This window comes from Myotis yumanensis, unplaced genomic scaffold (genome assembly GCF_028538775.1).
Source record: "Myotis yumanensis isolate MYYU_CA2020_CCGP unplaced genomic scaffold, mMyoYum1.0.hap1 SCAF_13, whole genome shotgun sequence".
In the NCBI taxonomy this organism is placed as follows: domain Eukaryota; kingdom Metazoa; phylum Chordata; class Mammalia; order Chiroptera; family Vespertilionidae; genus Myotis; species Myotis yumanensis.
In genome coordinates, this window is record NW_027223764.1 from 14118951 (window position 1) to 14140419 (window position 21469).

At 41.1% G+C, this 21469-nt stretch overlaps 1 protein-coding gene across 6 annotated transcripts in view; it reads left to right on the forward strand.

The window, feature by feature from the left end:
• SORCS1 (sortilin related VPS10 domain containing receptor 1) overlaps positions 1 to 21469 on the forward strand; it is a 455367-nt gene that overhangs the window by 374510 nt on the left and 59388 nt on the right. For all 6 annotated transcript variants that reach the window (XM_070432324.1, XM_070432327.1, XM_070432328.1 and 3 more), the window contains exons 17-18: positions 2054 to 2167; positions 15761 to 15932. In XM_070432324.1, coding sequence (XP_070288425.1) covers positions 2054 to 2167; positions 15761 to 15932 — 286 coding nt within the window. The remainder of the gene's footprint in view (positions 1 to 2053; positions 2168 to 15760; positions 15933 to 21469) is intronic.

Sequence of the window (21469 nt, forward strand, 5' to 3'; positions counted from 1 at the left end):
AAAATGCTTCTCCTTCATCCACTGTATTCAAAGGGGATTTGTAAAGGAAGTGAGCATTTCACCTTTGCAATTGAATTTTAGCCTTATCAAACAGCCATTCTTGTGCAGGGAGCAAATGTATCCTCTCATAAAAAACACTGGGAAGAAGTGAGGTGAGATGTCCCAGTTCCCTGATTTCTCCTGGAAATATGTCTTCCTTTGGGAATCTTTTTCATGAGGTGCCAAAATAAGCTTTGTTGTCACGGTCATTTTTGTTTTTCTCTTTCAAATTTAAGCTAGTCTAGAGTAAAAGAAACACAGGGGAAGGAAAGCAATCAGGTTTCTCCCCTCCCCCACCTCTCATACCCCTCAGTCTTGGCCCAATTCTTATATTCATTTGAGATTGGAATCTGCTTCTCTTAGCACAAACTGATATGTATTCTGAGAAGTGGGAAATGAATTGTGAATGAGGCCATTGTGTTGTTTTCTGTCCAAAGGGGATTTTTGTAATGGCATGATTTCTGAAAGTATTTTGGAAAGCTTACCATGACCTTAGGAGTTTCTACCAGTAGCTAGAGCGTTATTGATCCCACTTGACTGTAGCATAATGAAAGGTGGTTGTCATTGAATGTTCCCTTTTGCCTTGGCTGTCCCCTGGACAGTCCCCTGGGTGACCTTGCCTGTCATTCTCCAGCAGTTGTAAACTAATTATCTGAAATGAACACTGGGTGTCCTGTGGGCATCAATTCTGAAGGTTTCCTACCCATGCTGTGTTGAACCAGCACCAAGTCCAGCTGGTATGTGCAGAATTTTAAGTGCCAGCTGCCTGGTGACAGGCCCCTTAAGCTGAGCCTATTCTCTTTTCCCAGCTCCTGTGCGCCAGCATCTCACCTCCATCACACAGATGGGCCAGTTCATATGAGTGCTTGCTGGTTGCTGCCTGCAATTTGTATGTGCATGTGGCAGTGCATTTTGTCATCAGCCTCTGCCTGGGTTCATCTTCCAGAAGCCGAGGATGTTAGGCCACTCGGAGGCCCCTGGGGGCAAGAATGAGAGGAGGCCAAGAGAAAGGGCTTTGACTGTTCCCAACTAGAGAGAGGATTTTTAAATCCTCTTACTTAGCTAGTACTGCCAGTTGGGACCAGGACAAAACTTTTCCTTGGGGAAATTCTCAGGACACTCCTGAAGGACACTTCCTTTCCTGCTGTGACTTTGAAGCATATGGCTTGTGCATAGACAGACCTGGCTCCTCTACTTAGTAGATCCAGATGTCTTGGAAGAGCACCCCAAAGACATGAACATGAATGAGCACCATGCCACATGTTGCTGTGTTAAACTTTTCAGTGAAACTTTACACCGAGGGTGGAGCTTCCTCCACTGCCTGTTCACTAGTTATAGCTTCCTCTGGACCAACCACGATCGGTATTGTGTATCCTCCTAATGAAAATTGTATCTGCTCTCTCAGCTTCAAGGTATTTACTTAGAATTATTGGGCATTGAGCCCAGTCATTGTGGCTCAGTGGTTGAGCATCAACCCATGCACCAAGAGGTCACCCAGTTTGATTCCTGGTTAAGGACATGCCTGCATTGTGGGCTCAATTCCCAGTATGGGGCGTGCAGGAGGCAGCCCATCAATGTTTTTCTTTTCTCTCATAGATGTTTCTATCTCCTTTTCATTCTCCCTTCCTCCCTCTCTAAAATCAATTAAATATCAAATATATATATATATATATATATATATATATATATGTTTGATATTTATATATATATATATATATATATATATATATATATATATATAGTTTCTTTAGAAAGAATTATTAGTCATTGAGCCTTCATTTCTACACAGGCATCCCTCTTGCCTCCAAGTCAGCATTTCTGAAAATGGCTTCTGTAGGATATCTTCATGGGTAACATAGATATTCCCTGGAAAAAAAATCCATTTTTGGAATTTAGTGAATACCTCTTTCTTGACTAAGTGACTGGAGTTGAAGTTGCCTGTGGACTAACATGAAATTGTTCTCAGTAATTTTGCCACCTACTGAAAGGCTTCTCTTGGCTCTTTCCCCAACAGTGACTATGGTTATGAGCGACACAGCAATGGTCAGTGCCTGCCAGCGTTTTGGTTCAATCCATCTTCTCTGTCCAAGGATTGCAGCCTGGGACAGAGTTATCTCAACAGTACTGGGTGAGTGTCTGGAGCAGTGACCTTGAGAGGTCCACCTTTGCTGCTTTTCAGCATGTGTTAAAGGTACAGAATTACTTCTGATCAAAAACCAGGCCTATTTCATACAGCACAATTTATTTGCTTTCGTTCATTTTAGTAATGAAGCACAGATTTGCATTAATACCACACATTTCATCTGAGAATAAAACCCCAGTTGTATATAAAGAAGTAAAACAAGTTCGAAGATGATGGTGATAATATGTAAATTGCTTCATTTTTTAATACTTTATCTCAGAACTCCTCAATAAAGACTACATTTTACCCTTCCTGCATCCCTGTGAGGAAGGCTGAATAACTATTTTATATCTGCATTTCCTGCATTGTAGATGTGGGACCTAGAGTCAGAAAAGAAGTTCATTGACTTTTCAAGAGTATGTTAGCAGGAAAGGGTTTTTCCGTGTCCCTTCTTGGCACGTGTCCCTTCTTGGCACGGATCCTTATAAGTCTGGAATCAGATTCTAAGTTTTGGGTTTGATGTTCTCTGTTGTGGAGTTTATCCAGTATTATTTAAGAAATTTCATAGAAGGGAAAATAATCCATGACTTTTCAACAAATGTAACTGATGTTTATAGACTTAAAAATAGTGCATGTGATATATTTGGGTGCTAATTCAATCTGTACAAAGACATATTTTAGCAATTTGGGGAAATTTGAGTATGGACTTGTGATTAGGTGATGTATTAGTCAGGGTTTTCCAGGGGTATGTTTTTATATCAGACTAGAGGCCCGGTGCATGAAATTCCTGCACAGGTAGGGTCCCTAGGCTTTGCCGGCAATCAGGGTCGATCTGTGGGGCGACTGGTGGGGCGACTGGTGGGGCGACTGGGGGCCCCCTCCCACTGGCACCCACCTTGGCTGGCCTGGGGCCTGTAGACTGGAGGCGGCTCCTGCGTTGAGCATCTGCCCCCTGGTGGTCAGTGCATATCATAGCAACCAGTCATTCCACTGTTCAGTTGATTTGCATATTAGGCTTTTATTATATAGGATAGCTACCTAGCTAGCTAGCTAAATGGATAGAGAATTTATTTTTATGAGGGATTGGATCACATATTTATGGAGGTGGGCCAATCCAAATCCCAAGATTTGCAGGGTGCATGGCATGTTGGATAACTGATGTATGCTTGCAGTCCTAATCTGAAAGCAAGAGAACCAGGAGACCTGACTGTGTACTTTCTACCTGAAGGCCAGCAGGCTTGAAACCCAGGAAGACCGCTACTTTCGTCTGAGTGTGAAGGCAGGAAAAGTGCTGATGTTTAGGGGAAGGACACCAGAAAGGAAGAATTCTTTCTTACTTAGGGGAGGGTCAGCTTCTTTGTTCCCTTCAGACCTTCAATAGATTGGATGAGGCCCACCCACATTGGAGAAGGCAGTCTGCTTTATGCAATATACTGATTTACATGTGAATCTCACTCAAAAACCATCTTGGCAGAAACATCTAGAATAATGTTTGACCAAATATCTGGGCACCTGTGGCCTATTCCAGTTGACAAATGAAATTAACCATCACAGGTTATATATCTAAATCTAAATATTTATATTTATGATATCATATTAACAAAATATGTTATAGTTATGTATTTAGCTATGATAATTGTATTTTGGTTAGGCCAAAATAAATAAATAAATCTACCTTATCTTTTACAGATTCATAATGTGTGAGATTTCCTATAAATTGTTAACAAGGAAAAGATACTGGTAATATTTGAAGATGTTAATAGAGACATGGGGATTTATTATACTATATTCTATCATTTTGCATATTTTAAAATTTGACATTAAAAAACTAAAAAGAGGGAAAGGGAAGAAGAGAGGAAGAGGAAATGGGAGGGAGGAGAGAGTAAGGTATAGGCATCTCACCAGCAGGCCAATTCTACTTGACAACTCCTCACTTCTCATGCCAGCTACATACAGGAGTGGGGACTTGCAGGTTTTCTCTTATGCACTTACCTTTAGTTGAAAATTTTATATTTTTGTATGTAATTAAAAATATTTCCAAAATAATATATACTGCTCTTCAACAGGAAGGGAAAAAACATGGACGAATACCTCAAATATAATTTTCTCTGATGTCATGGATTCCTAGAACCTTTGAATGAAGGAATAAGTTGTGATTTCTTTGATCCATGACACAAAATCTAAGAAAAATACAAATATCATTTTCTCAGCAATGGGTCAGTGAGATCATCAGCATCTAATACCTTGGAAAACAATTGAAAAGGGCTGATGGAATAGATAAACTTAATGTTATAACTAAGTTTATAACATTAAACACATAACTTAAACTTATATTGCTTGTATGTACTGACATGTTTAGAGCTTGTGAAGGGCATCGGAAACCCCTACAGCTAATTTCAGAATCGATTTCTTTTCACTACTTCAATCAGTCAAGGAAGTTATATTACTCTCTCTCTGGTATTGATGAGAAGAGGCTGAAGTATAGAGGATTCTAAATTGTTCCAGATGCTACTCAATAGGCAGAATGAACACACACACACACACACACACACACACACACACACACACACATTTTTAAAGCTACCTCTAAATAGGTTTCACCAATTCTTAGGCAAATCAGTATTTGAAATCCAAATAAATTCTGACTTACAATATGTAAAATGAAATGTCACAGATGCATAAATTATTCAATGGCATTTTTCATCTATTCCCTATAAAATTAAATTTAAAAGTGTGATTCAGTGATCAGCGTCCAGGTGCATTAGTGTTCGTCAATGCAGTTATGTTTATTAATCACAGAATGACAAGCTTTACTCCCAGGGCTCGGCCTTCACTTTCAGAGCTTGGTTCATGTCAGTGGGTTTTCCATGATAGCATCTGATCCTAAAGGATTTTTAAGTTACCACATCTACTGCCTTCATCTATTCCAGGCAAACATTGTGCAAAAAGGCACCAGCCTCAGTGAGTGAGCTTGTGTAAAGAGAGCATGTGATAAATACCAGCCATCAGCAGGTCTGATAAACCCCTGCTGTTAAGAGAAAGATGCTCACAGGTAGAGTGACCACCCACAGAGCGCTCAATGGGCTAGTGTGTGTGTGTGTGTGTGTGTGTGTTTGTGTGTCTGGGATGGAGGAGGGTGTGTGTGTGTGTGTGTGAGACAATAGTAACCTCAGTGGTCAGTGTGTTGTCTAAACACACTGCATTTTGCAAGAATTGGCAAGAGGTAAAATGTGGATGAAATCGGAAAGGAATTTTCTGCCTTCCTTACTGTCACTCCAGCCCCTCACCTGAGATGTCACTTGGCTGTGTGTTGATTCATTGGCATCTAAACACAGGTTCAGTATTTAATGTTATAGCCGCTACAGTGCTGTCATTAAGCACTTAGCTTTTCATTGAAAATATTTAATTACAAAGGAATGTATACACAGGTTCTATGTTTAAAAAGTCCATTTAGATCATCACTCCAATCCTCCCCCTTTTCCACACAACTGTGATCTGATCGCCATGTGTGTTATCAAACACTTCATTTGCCAGTGGATAATTATGCCAAGGAAAAATATATGAAACTAAATGGGGAGGTTGTTTTTATATGTGATGTCCTACTAGGTATATTGTTTTTTTTTCCCCACTTTTCATTCAAAAACGTATCTTCAACATCTTTTAAAATTGGATTATGTAAGGTTGCCTTCTCTAAGTATGTTTAATTCCATGCTATTAAAGCACCTGGGATTCTAAGGCATCCTCTTTTTGGACATTTTGCTCATTTCCTTTTTTCTTCTATAAACAATGCTGCAATTAATATTCTCATACCTTCATGATTGTTGTTAAAAGCATACAGCAATAATTAGTCTCTTTTGGCAATTGGAGGTGTTTCCGCTGATTTGTAAAGCAAATTCCACCCAAGTGCCTGGTTCTTTCTTGGACCTTTGTATCCAGGCTTTGCCAGATATCTGCCCCATATGGGCTAAAATACTAGCTTCCTGCTTGCAAACCTCCTTGAAGTCCTACACAACAGAGATTCATTTGTACTAACTGTCATTCTCCTTTAAAATATAAATGTCCATAGATTCTGTAAGGCAAAGCTGAGAGGAAGGGTGAGGAGCATTTCCCACATTAACAAGGTGAGGAAGGTCGCTTCAGACAAAAGAAACCAAGAGACTACCTGGTGAGAGGGCCACCATGCCTATAGAATTAAGGAGCCACCATGTACCCCACGTCGCTACAATGCCAGTTTTAACCCATCTGTGGGCATTGCCTGCTCAGTCAGTACAGAATCTGTAGTAGCTTTGGGCAGGGATGAAGCACAGGGCATCACAGGTGCAAGGTCAGCCTGAGCATGGACCTTCCATAAATGTTGCTCCCCAGACACCTCATTTCCTCACCCTGTTTCCTACAGCAGAGCACAGCTCTGGTCATGCAGTCAGAGTTTGAATTGAATGGGTCTAGTAAACAATCATTTCTTGCCAGTCAAGCTAAACAAGCAAACCTCCCAACATCACCTATCTTACAGTTTAGCTGAAAGCATGCAGGTAAACCTTCCTTTTCCTTTTATTCTTTTTTAAATGCCCCACTTTATAAATGGCTCTGTTCACTTTCACAGTCAGCTTATTACCCTGTATATATGGCAGTGTTCTCAGGTTCACTCACTTCACCGTGATGGAAACATTCTAGCATCGGCTAATATCATGCTCCATAGAAATGCTATCTTGAGGAGATGCCAAAATATTTATCAGCTTCACTGTGCAGAATAATTGTGCAGGTTTTGTTTTAGTTCTTGGCTAGGACTGAGAAGAGATAGTTGGAATAAGAGCTGAAATGGGTGCAGAATGTCCCTCCAGGTGGCTGTGGCCACCAGTCCTTAATCCTTGGTCCATGGAAAAGTGTGTGAGCAGAGTCCGGCTGTGTTCTCCACTGTAAGCTCCCTGCCTCTGTTCATTCACCCTTTACCCTCACACCTTCCATTAGCCATTTCGTGGAAAGCAAAGAGGCTGGTGCTGGAGCTTAAGCTTGTTATGGATGGAGAATGAAATATAATGGGGGCTGCTTTATTTGGTGAAAAACAGCTATTTTAGCATTAAACAAATGTTATTTTTTAAAATATATTTTTATTATTTCAGAGAGGAAGAGAGAGAAAAACATCAATGATGAGAGAAAATCATTTATCTCCTGCCTCCTGCATGCCCCACACTGGGGATCAAGCCCACACCTGGGCATGTGCCCTGACCTGGAATGGAACTGTGACCTCCTGGTTCATAAGTTGATGTTCAACAACTGAGCAACACTACTAGCTGGTCCAAAGAAGGATTTTACAACCTCTGCCATTTACCATTCTTAGCATATGTCTTCCTTTCTTTGAGTTTAGTTTCCTAGTCTATAAAATGTTTCCATTTGCTGTTGGGATAAATATAATACTACAGAAGGCCCAGTGCACGAAATTGACGCACAGGTAGGGTCCCTAGTGGCTGCCAGCTGCTGGCTGGGGCCTCCCTTCCCCAGCTGCTGGCAAGCCAGGGCCTTACTTCATTCCACGCCACCCCATGGTGGTCAGTGCATGTCATAGCGAGAGATTAAACTTCCTGTTGGTTGAACTCCCAAGGGGACACTTTGCATCCTCGGCTTTTATATAGAGAGATATTATGAACATATAGCAAAATGCCTAGCAGACAGTAGTCACTTTACAATATGCCGATACCATCACCAATAGTCATCAGCTAAGGGCTCCTCTGCAGTAAAGGAAAAAGGGGAGGGGGTTGTTTTATTGTGTATATATAGTTCAGGCATTTATTTAATACTTAATACTGAGATCTAAGACGTGTTTAATCGAAGTCTCCCTTGTCTCATCTGTAAAACATGAAACCAGTGTTCATTTGTATATTTTCTTACATGAAATAACCCCCAAATCATTTCTTTCTGTTTCTCTGTCAGAGTCTGTATATATCTCAGTCTGCACATACACAAACACAAGTTCATTTAGTTGTACTCATATGTGGTTATATCTTGTTTCTACTGTGCGGGATCCAGGGGATGTGCTGCAAATTTAAGCTGCTAAATTAACTAGGACGTTACTTGTTTCACGCCAACCATAAAAATTTCTGTAAATATAAAGTGGGTGTTGGTCTGGTTTATTCTAAGAAACCAAGATAATCTTCTCAAGGGAGAGATTATGTTCTTGCTATTAAGCTAGAGATATTTCTAGATGTGTTGAAAAAAAAGGTGAGCATAGACATTTCTGCCTGTGGAGTTTCTTTAGACGAGCTGTGAATTCCTCCTGGACGAATGTAAAATGAAAGCTTTTGTTGCTCCTGATGATTAGTTTCTCAATATACAGCAGGGATATTTACTCAGGAAGCTTAAAAAATGATTGGAAAATAGCATTAATTTAGTGGGTCCAGAAAAAAACATATTTATATACATACATAAATTCTAGCAAAATAGCAATCTTCATACTATCAATATACATTTGGAATACTTTTAAGTGCTTTCTGTAAACATTTTTCTCCCTACATAAGCCATGGAAATACTTAGACTCTGGCTCCCCTGCCATTGCAGGCGAATGGAATGAATGAGGGTAAAGGGTGGAGTTGCTATTTCCAGGGTCTTTGAGGACTGTGGCTTTTACCCAGGTGACCACATTTCTGTGCTTGGTGGGGACTTCATGTTCAGTTTGATCTCCTCAGTGTGTATCATGGAGAATAACTGGTCCTCAAAGTGGTGCATGTGTTTGAAGTCCACAGAAAGGACATCGCTTGCATTATTTACAGACTCGACACTGCAGGGGCTTACAGAGCTGTTTTCTAGCAAAGCATGGTGCAGTCTCCCAGCAGAGACTCGCTCATTGTTGCTACCAAGTTGATGCTTCCGAGTGCCTTTCTTAGATGTTGTGTTCATGGATAGGATGGGGTTGGGAAATGAAGAAGGTGAAGTCACTGTATGCGGAGAGCTTGTTTCTCACATAGCTCTTCTTGCCCACTCAGTGGTGTTGGCATTACCAATTCTCAGCCCGGTGGTAGGGCATAGTGGCAAGAGAACCCCAGACTCTGTCCAGAGGCCCAGAACTGCTACTAGTCCCCCATGTGACCTTGGGAACATCCCTAAACTGTACCTGCTTTCCCTTTTGTGCAAAATGAAGAGATTGTGTTGGATGGCCTGAGATCCCCTCTGGCTCTGCCATGTCCATGGGCAATTTGAAATGATTATCAGGATTCCTTGGATTGCAGGTGCTCAAAAGAAGGGAAAAGTTCTTTATATAAATTGGTTGTACAACTAGTTGACTTAGTTAGTGGATTCCATGAGTCATTCTCATGATTCTCAATTTTAAGGCATTTCGTTTAGTATTGCCATATGCCCCATTTCATCAAGTTGGCATTTAAAACAAAGTCACTTTCCATTTATTGTTGAAATGAAATGACATGTACTTCCATCCTGCTTCTTGTAAGAAAAGTTTTCCTCCATCCCTCTAGGACTGCCTTATGACAGTCCCCTAATTCCAAGGTCCACTTAACTTAGTTTAAGAGGAACAACCTGCTTAGTCAGCCATGGAACCCAATTCTTTCTGAATGTTGATGTTCTGTCTACTGTCTACTGCACAAGATCATTGTTAAATATGAGTACACTAGGTCTAAGAAGATTTTAAGTATTATCTCTACACTGTACCCAGAACTAGCCCCCGTTTATCGCCCAAAGGCTTATTCTATTTCTTGTTGCATTAAGTCAAGTGTTATTATAACAATGCAGTTTTCCCTTGAAAACAAAGGCATATAGTACATACAATCCCAAAAAAGTAAACTATTTAAATTCTTCTCATGAGCACAAATGATGACTCCCCAGCTTCAGTGTCAATAAGACCAGCCTCAGCTACAAGAAGACCTAGAGGTCTAGCTCTGCACTGGTCACTGCATGGGGTAACTGTTGTGGAAAAGGGAAGAGACAACTCTACAGAAAGGTGTGACTTCTAAGGTGATTTTTACAGAATGAGTTGGAGCTTGACAGGAGGAAAGAGCATTCTAGGCAGAATGAACATAACAAGCAAAAGAAGGCTTGTAGACATCAGCTTGCCAGAGCTGGGTAAGTGTTGTGGACAGTGGGAGGCCTTAAGCTAGAAAATTACATTAGGGCCGGATCGTAGACCTCTACTTGAGACCTGAACTGTACCCTTCATGAATAAGCCCACAGTAAGTTTTGAATGATTTTAAGAAAAGAATTGACATGGACACATTTGATCTTGATATAATCTTGGCGATAATAGCGTAGCTTCTATTTGAAGTATAGTTTCCGTTTTTAGGGAATTTGCTGGATAATAACAAGTTAATGTTTAATTATGTAAATACTAATGATTTTTACTAGCTTTTGATATTTTAATATTTGTTAAGTTCTTACAGTGTGCCAGACTCTATCCTCAGCCCTATTGAATTCGTAATCTCAGGAGATGCATGAAAAAATCCTGTAATTTTCCCCTATTTTGTATTGGAGAGAGATTGTGTAAATTGCCCGAGTTCATATGCTATATAAGAGCCTGAATTTTAACTCAGGCAATTTGATCCTACATTTTAACCACCTGGGTAGTGGTTTGTAATCTGTATGCATACTAGAATCATGAGGGGGACCTAAAAACAAAACACATTAGATACCCAGAATTCTCAGTTAAATCATAATTCCTGGAGGAGTTCTCTTGACATTCTTTTATTTTATTGTTTTTTAAAACTATGTTTTTATTGATTTTAGAGAGAGGAAGGGAGGAGAGAAACACTGTTCTGCTGCCTCCTGCATGCCCCACACTGGGGATTGAGCTGCATCCCAGGCATGTGGGAACCGGTGACCTTTAGGTGCATGGGATGATGCTCAACCAACTAAGCCACACCAGCCAGGGCATCATTCATTTTATTTCAAAAGTTCCTCCCAGTTATCCTAAAGAGCAGACAGGATTTCTATGGGCTGAGCATGACTATATTGTCACCTCAGCATAGACTGAATAGTCATAAACATCTGTATTCCACCCCAAATCGCAAGATTAAAAAAAGCCTGCTAAATAATAAAATAACAGTTTTATTCACACAAAGAGAAACTATGGCCTTCATCTTTTTTAAAAACTGGCAGAAATAACAGAAGCAGAATCAAAGAAGGTAGAGGCAAAAAGGAAAAGGTGACAGGAGTATCAAGATAAGAAGAGAATAGTTGAATCAGGGTTGTTGAAGTAATAAGACACTATCTACTGATGAGTGGTCGGTAATATCAAAGGCACACTTGCAGAATGTTTCCTTTCCAGTAATTTTACAGACTCCCCTGCCATTAGAGATCGCTTTTCTTCTTGGTAGATTGAAGAGTGCTTTATCCACTAAATGCATCCCAGCAATATTCAGAGCTTAGGTGCAACATAATCATAAGTTGCCTTGTTATTGTGGAGGCAGCAGCCCCATTTAATAACATATTAAATGCATTATTCATTTATGTAACTCAGACCCAGGGACAGCTGCGGGTATGAAAATAGGAGCATTCTGTATTGCAAAAAGCAGGTGTGTGCTTACTTGAGTAAATTAACTGTGTATTTATGCACAATTTTCTTCTAAATTTCCAGGACAGGTCTGGTCGGGCTAATGCGATTCCATTTTCATCCAGGAAATGAAATAGTTTCAGAATGGTTTTTAATGAGCGTTTAAAAAAATTACCAAGCCTTCTCTGTGGCAGAATCCCAGGGGGAAGGATCCGTGCTTTGGATTTAAGCAGAACTCCTGTTGCTACAGGATTCAGGAAAGCCTAAGGCAATGATGGGGCAGAGCCCAGACAAACAAAAGGAATGTTCCCTAGATGATGATGGCAGTGGCGATGGTGAGCCCATGCCTCTCTCTATAGCTGCTCGCCAAGACCGTCACAGGTGTGCTTGGATGCTAAGTGATTAAAAATTGTAATCTGCCTTTCATTTGCCTAGTAGTGCCTTACCTCAGAAACACAGAGTTTCCGACGCACAGTTAAATTCAGTGGGATGCCATATTCACTATGTGACTTTGACAGTTATTTTTTTGCTACCATTGCTGGTACCGGAATGCCACTATGCTCCAGAATCCAAGGAGTAGAGATCTCGGTGAAGGAGCAGGGGTTTGAGGCTGCCACTTGTGCTAGGTGTGAACCCTTCAGTTGCTGAATTGTAAGGAGAAGCAGGGATTCCAAAGAGAGGGATCCACACAGCTGGGTTGGTGGGTGAGGTGCCTGAAGGGCTATTTCAGTATTTAAAATGGAACCACATCCCAGTGTGGACCTCCTGATGATCAGGCTTGCATATCCAGGGCACAAGGATGCCCTCAAGGAGCTTAAAGTTCACAGTCATACACAGGAAGACAGTCCTGCAAGGCATACATGATTCCTATCAAGTCAATCAGAAGGATTCCTTAAGGAGTTTAGAGGAGGGATGATCTTGCCCCATTTAAAGAATAGGTACAGCGCAGCAGTAAAAAGCAGATGTGTTCCAGAGACAAATTGTCCAGGGTCCTGGCTGTGTCATCTTGAGAAAATGGTTAACTTCTTTGAGTCTTAACATCTTTATCCCTATATCAGGAGTAGGAACACCTTCCTTATTAGGGATATTTTGAAGATGAGTAAGAAAAGTCTTGTTAAGAATTTAGCCCTATGACTGCCAAAACCGGTTTGGCTCAGTGGATAGAGCGTCAGCCTGCGGACTGAAAGGTCCCAGGTTTGATTCCGGTCAAGGGCATGTACCTGGGTTGTGGGCACATCCCCAGTAGGAGATGTGCAGGAGGCAGCTGATCGATGTTTCTCTCTCATCGATGTTTCTAACTCTGTATCTCTCTCCCTTCTTCTCTGTAAAAAATCAATAAAATATATTTTTTTAAAAAAGAATTTAGCCCTATGACTAAACTACAATGCAATAAGAACTTTCTAAATCTGAACTTTGTGCTGGCCAATGTGGCTCAGTTCATTGGGTGTTGTCCCATGCACTGAAAGTTTGCTGATTTGATTCCCAGGTAGGGCATATGCCCAGGTTGTGGACTCCATCCCCAGTAGGGGATGTGCAGGAGGCAGCTGACCAGTGTTCTGCTCTCACATCGATATTTCTCTCTCGAGCTCCCTCCCCCTTCCTCTGTTTCTAAAAATCAATATATTTTTTTAAATGAACTTCTGACGGCCAGCATGGCTCATTAGTTGAGAGTCAACCTATGAACTAGGAGGTCACAGATCAATTCCCGCTCGGGGCACACGCCCATGTTGCAGGCTAGATCCCCAGTGTGGGGCATGCAGGAGACAGCCAATCAGTGATTCTCTCTCACCATTAATGTTTCTATCTCTATCTCCCTTTCCCATTCTCTCTGAAGTCAATAAAAAATATGTATTTTAAAGAAATACGAACTTCTTACATGTTACTATTTTACTATCACAGTCAGGAAAAGACAGGTGATAAGATGTAACTGAAAGCATGATAGTGATGGAACATACAGGAGGGCACAGAAGCAGAAAGAGCAAAAGAAAATAAATACTTTCAATAGGAGAGGTGTGTCTGGAGCAGAATGAGCTGTGGGGGAGACCGTGTCCAGAAAATTAGAATGAAGTTAGCTTGTGGAGGGCTTCTGACAGAAGTTTATGGCATTTGGGACTTATCCTAAGGACATTTGAAGACATGAAGGTTGTTAACAGGTCAAATAATAATATTAAATAAAAATAATTGATAACATTATTATTATTAAATGGAAATAACAGTTCACCAGCACTTGCTAATTGCCAGGGTGGTTTTAAGTACTCTGTGTACATTAATCCATTTAACCCATACGACTTCCTTACAAGGTAAGTTAAAGATTAATAATTGCCTTGTAGTGACACATAGTGGTCACAGCACTTTCTCACACGGTATTTAATTTGACTTTCTCAACCATGGGCTTAGGTAGTCAATTCTGAGACTCGGAACCTGAGGAAAGGACTGTGGCTAGCTCTGAAGGGGTTGGAAAACAATAGCCTGCGAGCCAAATCCAGCACACTGCCAGTTTTTTGTAAATAAAGGTGTTGTTGTTGTTTTTTAACACAGATGCATTCATTCCATGTTCAGTTTCATGCTACAACCAAAGAGTTGAACGCTCGTCACAAAGATCATATAGCCCGCAAAGCTGAAGCACTTACTATCTGGCCCTTCATACCTGGTCTGGAAGAGAGGAAGATCTTGGGCTTTGCTTCCAGTTTGAGCTCTACCACTAATTGTAGACACTAATCTTGAGTAATCAAATACAGGGTGTCCCCCCAAAATGGATACACGCTTTGAATAATTCTTCATTGCAACGGGTTACATCTGAAAAGAAAGAAGTATCGATTGAGCTATCAAAAAAAAAATGTATGTGTATACATTTGCATCCTATATATGAATACATAAAATGGTTACTGTGGACCACCACACAAAAAAAAGATGATGAATAGGTAACCCTGAACCTACAAAGCCTTAAAGGTTAATCATCCTGAAACCACAGATTTAATTTATTATGACTCTGATCAATTGTATGGAGTAAACTTATAGGATAATTTATTATTTTATTAAAGCGAAAATAAGAATAAGCAAAAGTGTAGGAAGGATTGACTCAATCTGCAGAGTGAAGTCTCCTTAATATGAAGTTTCAATGATTTAGCCATTATAACCCCACATGAAATATTGAATAGAAATGATCAAATTTAGCCAACTTTCTGAACTATGCCATTACTATATCATGCTCCGTAAGATCTAATGTTAAACCATGTCATCAATAACAATCTATTCTTTCTCTGAATTGCAATTTCCCTTGTGATATACATTACTCATTCTAACCCTTAATTATATAACCTTTGGAGTATCTCCTATATTATCCATATATCTCTTCAACTAGATTATAAACTTAGTGAGGGCAAGGACCATGTCTACTACTGCTATGCATTTCCCACAGCGCCGAAGTGAAATGATTTATTGACTGACTAAATGAATGAAAGAAGCATATGAAAGTGCTAGTAATAGGTCCAATATGCTGCTATGATGATCCATCTTCCTGTTGGTTGCTTTATAATCCTCAGAGCAACATGAAATGGAGTTATTGATAGTGTTAGGTGACCCAGGAAAGCGGCGGCGAGGAAAGCAAAGAGAATCGAGAGAATCAGAAAGAAAAAGGAGAAGTTTATTTGCGTTCTCGGGCGAGACCCACCGGCCCAAAAGGTGGGGCCAGTGAATTTCGCGCCTTCAGGGAGGGAGGGACATCTCTTTATTCAGGTGTTTGGTGAGGGCGGGGGCCTGAACTGAGGAAGTGCCCGCAGCAGGGATCATCACACATTCAACTGAGGGAGTCTCGGCCGCAGGGGGTGGGCGGCACATTCAGGAATGGGTCAGTATCTTGTGCGGGGATCTCTGTGAACTTCAAGGAGAAGCAGGTATCTGTGTCTGGCACGCTGACCCGTGAGAGATTCCAGATCTGTGAGAAATTCCAGAGGAAGTCCATTGTCTCATCCCATGTCCGCATGTATCCGATCCCGGGCTCCCTCCGACCTAACAGATAGTCCTCAGGGCTAGGCAGCAGGTTCTTTAAAACGTTGGGAGTATGATCTGAATTATCATGAGCTGGATTACAACTTGAGCTCTTCTCCATGTAGGTATAGGAAGGTGGTTTCCAATAACTGCACGGACGGCGTGAGAGAACAGTACACGGCCAAACCACAGAAGTGTCCAGGGAAGGCCCCACGGGGTCTCCGGATCGTCACGGCGGATGGAAAGTTGACAGCAGAGCAAGGGCACAATGTTACCCTCATGGTGCAATTGGAAGAGGTAGGACCGAGTCCCCTCTCCCCTCTGCCTTCTAGAGCCAGTGATTTTTCCCCAAGAAATCATGGCTTAGATTATATACATCAATTGGGGCTTTATTTACATATTTTTAATGTTATTATTTAAATTTTATTGTTTTCTGCTTTTGGTTATTGTTTCTGTGGTTATCATTTCATCTTCTCTGAGACATTTTTTCAGTGATTTTCATTGCAGTATTTCCCTCAAGAACTTTGCCAGTTCATACACCACGCTGAGTAGGAGGTCAGATTTCAGATTCCCCGTGGAAGTCTAACAGCAAGTGTTGGCTCAACTGCTCTTATAGACTCACAGGGATGGGATGATCACAGTTGGTTTCGGGGCCAACCAAGGCAGCTGGGACTGACAAGGTCACCTTCCAGCGGGAAGGGAAGCACAGAGAAGCAGCATGATATTCTGTGCTTTTTTTTCCATCCTTGGGTTATTGGACAATATCTAGGTGATATGGGCAAAATAGCAAGTAGTCTCTAAGGATTAGAAAGGCAAGCTCAGGTTTCTGTTTTATTTCTAAGAACACAGTAGAACCAGATCTGAAACAAGAACTCACTCCTGGTCAGCTCCAGCCTTTGTACAAATGGAGTGCACCCTCCAGGGGCAGAGGCCAGGCTCTTATCTGTACAGCTTTGCTTTCCTTGTAAAATGATCAGGCACCTCAAACTTGGCTGAGTGAAGTGGGAACAGATTGGGGAATCTGCTTCTAAGATATGTAAATGCGTGCCTTCTGGGCACAAGAAAGGAAAAAAAAAAGTAAGTCAGGTCATTCCAGTTGAGTGGGTACAGCTACAACAGCAGGGAGGAAATCTGCTGCCTTTGCTGTCAGACTGGGCCCCTTGATGCTCTTGTCAACTGGTGCAGAATACCAAGCCCAGAGGCCTGCGCCCACATCAGGAGGCCCTGGGGACCTCATGTCTGACCATAGGATTCTGTGCTAATGATTCACCAGCTCTTCTTGCGGAAACAACTTCAGTTTCTCTCTTGATCTCTAGATTATTTTTTAAATTTATCTTTATTGTTGAATTGTTGAAAGTATTACAGATGGCCCCCTGTTTCCAATTGACCCCCTCCACCTGGCTCCTACTGCCTTTCCAGGCTTTACCTCACTATTGTCTGTGTCCTTGGGTTATGCATATAGGTATATAAATTATTTGGTTAATCTCTTCCCAGGCTTCCCCCCCCCCCCCCCCCCCCCACACACACACACACACACTTTTCTCTCTGAGATTCTAGTCTTTCCCTTGCTTCCATGTCTCTGGATCTATTTTGTTCACAGTTTTGACTTTTTTGTTTTCATTAGATTCCATCTCTGGATTATATACGTAAGCATGGCCGATGCATGTGATAATTTGTGCAGAATAAAGAGAAGCAGGATGTCCCTGAGTAGCTGGATAGCACTGAAATAATGGCACCAGGACAATTCAGATAGGCCACACTTACTGAGCACTGACAGTGGTCTGGTTTGTGCATGCTGTCACCGATTGTCTCATTTAGATCTCACAGCAGCCCTATATGAGTAGAGATGATCATCATTGCCATTTTATAGATGACCAACTGCGGCACAGAAAGGCAAAGTAACTTACCTAATACCACAAATCCAGGCTCTATGGTATCTTGCCTGTCCATGGTGTTTCTATGGTGGAAAGAACCATTTTCTGGGGAAGAACTTTATGTGGTTGGTAAGGCTCCCTAGCAATGCTTGGCTGCGGACAGGGAGTGACAGAGCTCAAGGAATAGAAAGAGAGGTAAAATGATCAGTGTCCTAGCTAGGCTGGTCTATGGCTGCTCCTGTATTCTGAGACACTAGTCCATATCTAAACCAAGATTTCCCCCTCATTGTCTGAAAAGGTTCATGCTTGGGATCAGTTTGTTAAAAAACTATTTAAGCCAAGAGAGCAGTCAAATCCTCTCTTGGGTGTCCCCCCTCTGGGTAAGACCATGCCATCATTGATTGGCTACTGTGTATCTGGCACCCGTTCGATCTATTTTAAAGATATCGGAAAGCACGGGATATAAAGGCAGCACTCAAGAAGTTTACCATCCAAACTTGATTAAGTTTGCTATAATATTTTTAAAATTTAATATAGAAGAAAAAAAGAACCCAAAATCCCTGACATATGTCACTGGCAATACATAGAGTTTCCATGTCCTCCTCAAAATCTCTAAGAGTCAGTTTCTCATTTGAATTTGATGCTCCTCAGTTTACTTTGAATATAATGTCTTTTACATGCCCCCTTACCTCATGCCTATTCTTCCTAACAGCAGGGAGATATGTCATGCTTCTGATGCCCTAAAGCAGAAGGTCCTCCAGTGCCAGAGAGACCAGGAGGTCTTTGCTACCCTCTGCTATGACACTACAGTATGATTAATGCAGAAGTGGGCAGGAGACTCACCTCTCCACGTCGGTATATTTTGTCACTTTGGCACCAATGATTGTGCCTGTGTCTCATGGTTTCTCTTTCTCCTACAAGGCTTGTGTCTGTTCGTAGGGCTAGGCTGGGCTAGAGGCTGATGCCACCCTCCTTTCTTTGCCCCCAGTGACTTGCATACAAACCCCTCCATGTAGGTTCCATCTCGTGTGCATGCCAACCAAAGCATTAGAGACCTGAGGTGTCACCTGCCCCACCAAGTTGTTAGCCTTGTGTGTGTGTTTATTTGTGCTTCAACAAATATTTCATTAAGTTTTGATTTCAAACCATGTACTTTTCATTCATGAGTATACATAGTTCAGTTCGTGGAAATCATGTTTTGGGTTAACTAAGACCTCTGTTATATCAAGTTTTAAATAAAAAAAACTCACCACATGAAATAGAACATAAATATTTTGTGTCCATTTAGAGATAAATGAAAAACTAATTTACTACATTATATTGTAATATTATTTACCCCCCCAATAAATTATAAATAATTACTAAGGTAGAGGTCATGCCATTGCAGCTTTAGCATCTCTACTCACTGTGCCCCAGAGATTGTTAGGAACTCAATGTGTCTGGGTTTGGATAGGCTTCCAGAGTGGTCACAAAGCCCAAACTTTGAATATAATTTGCTTATAATTTGAATAACATCCAAAAGCTATTGAAGTCTTGCTCTGAAACCTAAATCCCCTCCTTTATTCTTTAGTAGCCTATGTCCTAATTCTAACAAGACTATCAATGAAAACCTTGCTAAAACCAGAATCAAGAAGAAAACTTCTCATTGACTAGAGATAATCAAAGGCTAAGCACAGAGATGCTAGCTTGTATATCCATGTACAAAAAGATGTACCCAAGTCAGAATTTTGCAGATTTTCACATGTGCCAGAAGCAGAACCCCTTCCTGCAAATAGCATGTGAGGCCAGCTGCCACATCTAAGTGACAAAAGTGACTCCATAACCAAAGCCTTCAAATCCCACAGCGTGGCTCACCTGGTGGATTACTGCAAGAACCACATAACTAGTGAAGTTGATAAAAAGGTCCCTTGTCAGGAACCCCATTCCTGCTGCTTTTATGCTTCTCCAATATATTCTAATGAGAGAACCTTCATTAGAAGTCATAGGGTAAAGGAGCCAGCCTTGATTCCATTCGAGACTCAAGAGGAAAACACACACACACCACCACCACCACCACTACCACCAGTGCATTCATGCATCATTGGTTCTTTAAGGAAAAAGAACAGTTGATCAAGGGACCAACCTAGAGGGGAGAGGAGGAGTCCATAAAACTCTGTCCAAGAAGCTGCTTTCTAATTATACCTGAATTTCAGGAAGCTGATCAAAAGTGTTTTCTGAGACTCAAGCATTCGGTGAGGAGTGGCATCACTCTGTCTGGAGACTTGCTGAAGATGGATGTCCTCTGGACCACTAATGAGCACCTAATGAGCCTATAGACGTTCAAGGCAATCACTCTGGCTTCCCAGAGAAACCCAATGCAAGGCCCTGAAGGCACAGGATGGATGGTGAAGGGCCTAATTATTCTTAAGAACTCAGCGAAACCGATTTGGAATGCATTCGTTTGAGAGGACTGCTAGGCAGAAGTAGTCTCTGCATGTTAGGGAAGATAATTAAATACATTTTAAACAGCCATAAGAATAAAGAGATGCAATTCGCTGCATAATTTAAGACTTTTAAATTAAATCTGAGGCGAGAGACCAAAATGAAGACTTTGATCTGTATCTCATTGTTTTAATACTTTCATTTACATACAAAGACTGAAACTTAATAAGGAGAATTCATGAGTATTGCTTCTGTGAGATTTGACTTCAAGACGTGAGGTTGTGTCCTCGTTTGATGGATTTCAGTGATCGGTAGCTCCACATACATTGACAGATGTATGGCAGCATGGGAGTGACCATAATGTAATAACACTTCATAAATATTGCAGGGTGCTGCCAGCCCTCCGATGGTAGGGAAGATGACTCCCGCTGAAATTTTCTGTGAGACACTCTTTGGTTGAAACCCTGAAAGACTGTGACCTACTTTTTCATCCGAAGAAGAATCGGGGCTGTTAGCGATAGCACAAAGAGGTAGCAGGCAATGTGATGTCTAGGCAGGTGTTAGTGTCTCAGCCAGCCCAGATCTGAGCGAGAAACCTCAGCTCTTTTCTCCTTCCACACAAAGGAGCAAGAGCTGATTTCAATGAGCCATGGGGATTCAGAGGCTTTCTCATGTATTATTCCTTACTCCATTCAGCTTTATTCTCTTTGACTCTAGAAAGGTAATTGAGCCTCTTCGTTTCTACTTTCTTGTTGCTGCCATTTAAAAAGGAAGGAAGGAAATGAGACAGGCAATATAGGTTGTCTTTAGTCAGAGGCCTAGTGTCTGAAGTTCAGGTTGGATTGGTTCGAACTCTTTCTAAGATTCCACTTCCCTCTCCCCTTAATACTGGTCCACAGCCATTGGTGCATTGCTATTCTCTAGGGTTTCAGGGACTAGATGTTTGCAAAGAACTTCAGTCTGCCTTGACAAGCAAAGAGAAAACCTGTCTCATTTCTGGGAGTTTTAGTTCAGTGATAGCATAAAATAAAACAGTACAATGATCCCAGTGTTACTGTGGTGGTGGTGATGCTACATTCTTGTTGGCTAATATGGTATCCACTAATCTGTTAATGTAATCTCTGGATGATAAGATTATGGGTGATTTGAATTTTTACCCCTCATTTTATTTATTGTTTACATTTTCTAAGTGAGACACCATGCCTTTTCTCTTTATTTTTTATTTTCTAATAAGACTAACATATTTCTATTATATATTTTACTGCCAAAAAAATTCATTACATAGGTATATTCCTAAAGAAATATTCCTTCTGCTCTTTTGTTTACGTTGTAAATTTTGTTCTATTACACAATTTGCTCTATTACATATCATACTGTTTTACTTTTAGAGTGATTTTTTTTTTACAGTCATTCAAAAGCATTTGTAAGAGTTAAGTCATTTGGCAGTGCCGTAGTTTTTCTGCCAAAGCCTGCTGAGGTGATTTCTAAAGCTACCAAGCAAAGGTATCGGTATAGCAATGTCCTTTATCACCTGAAAAC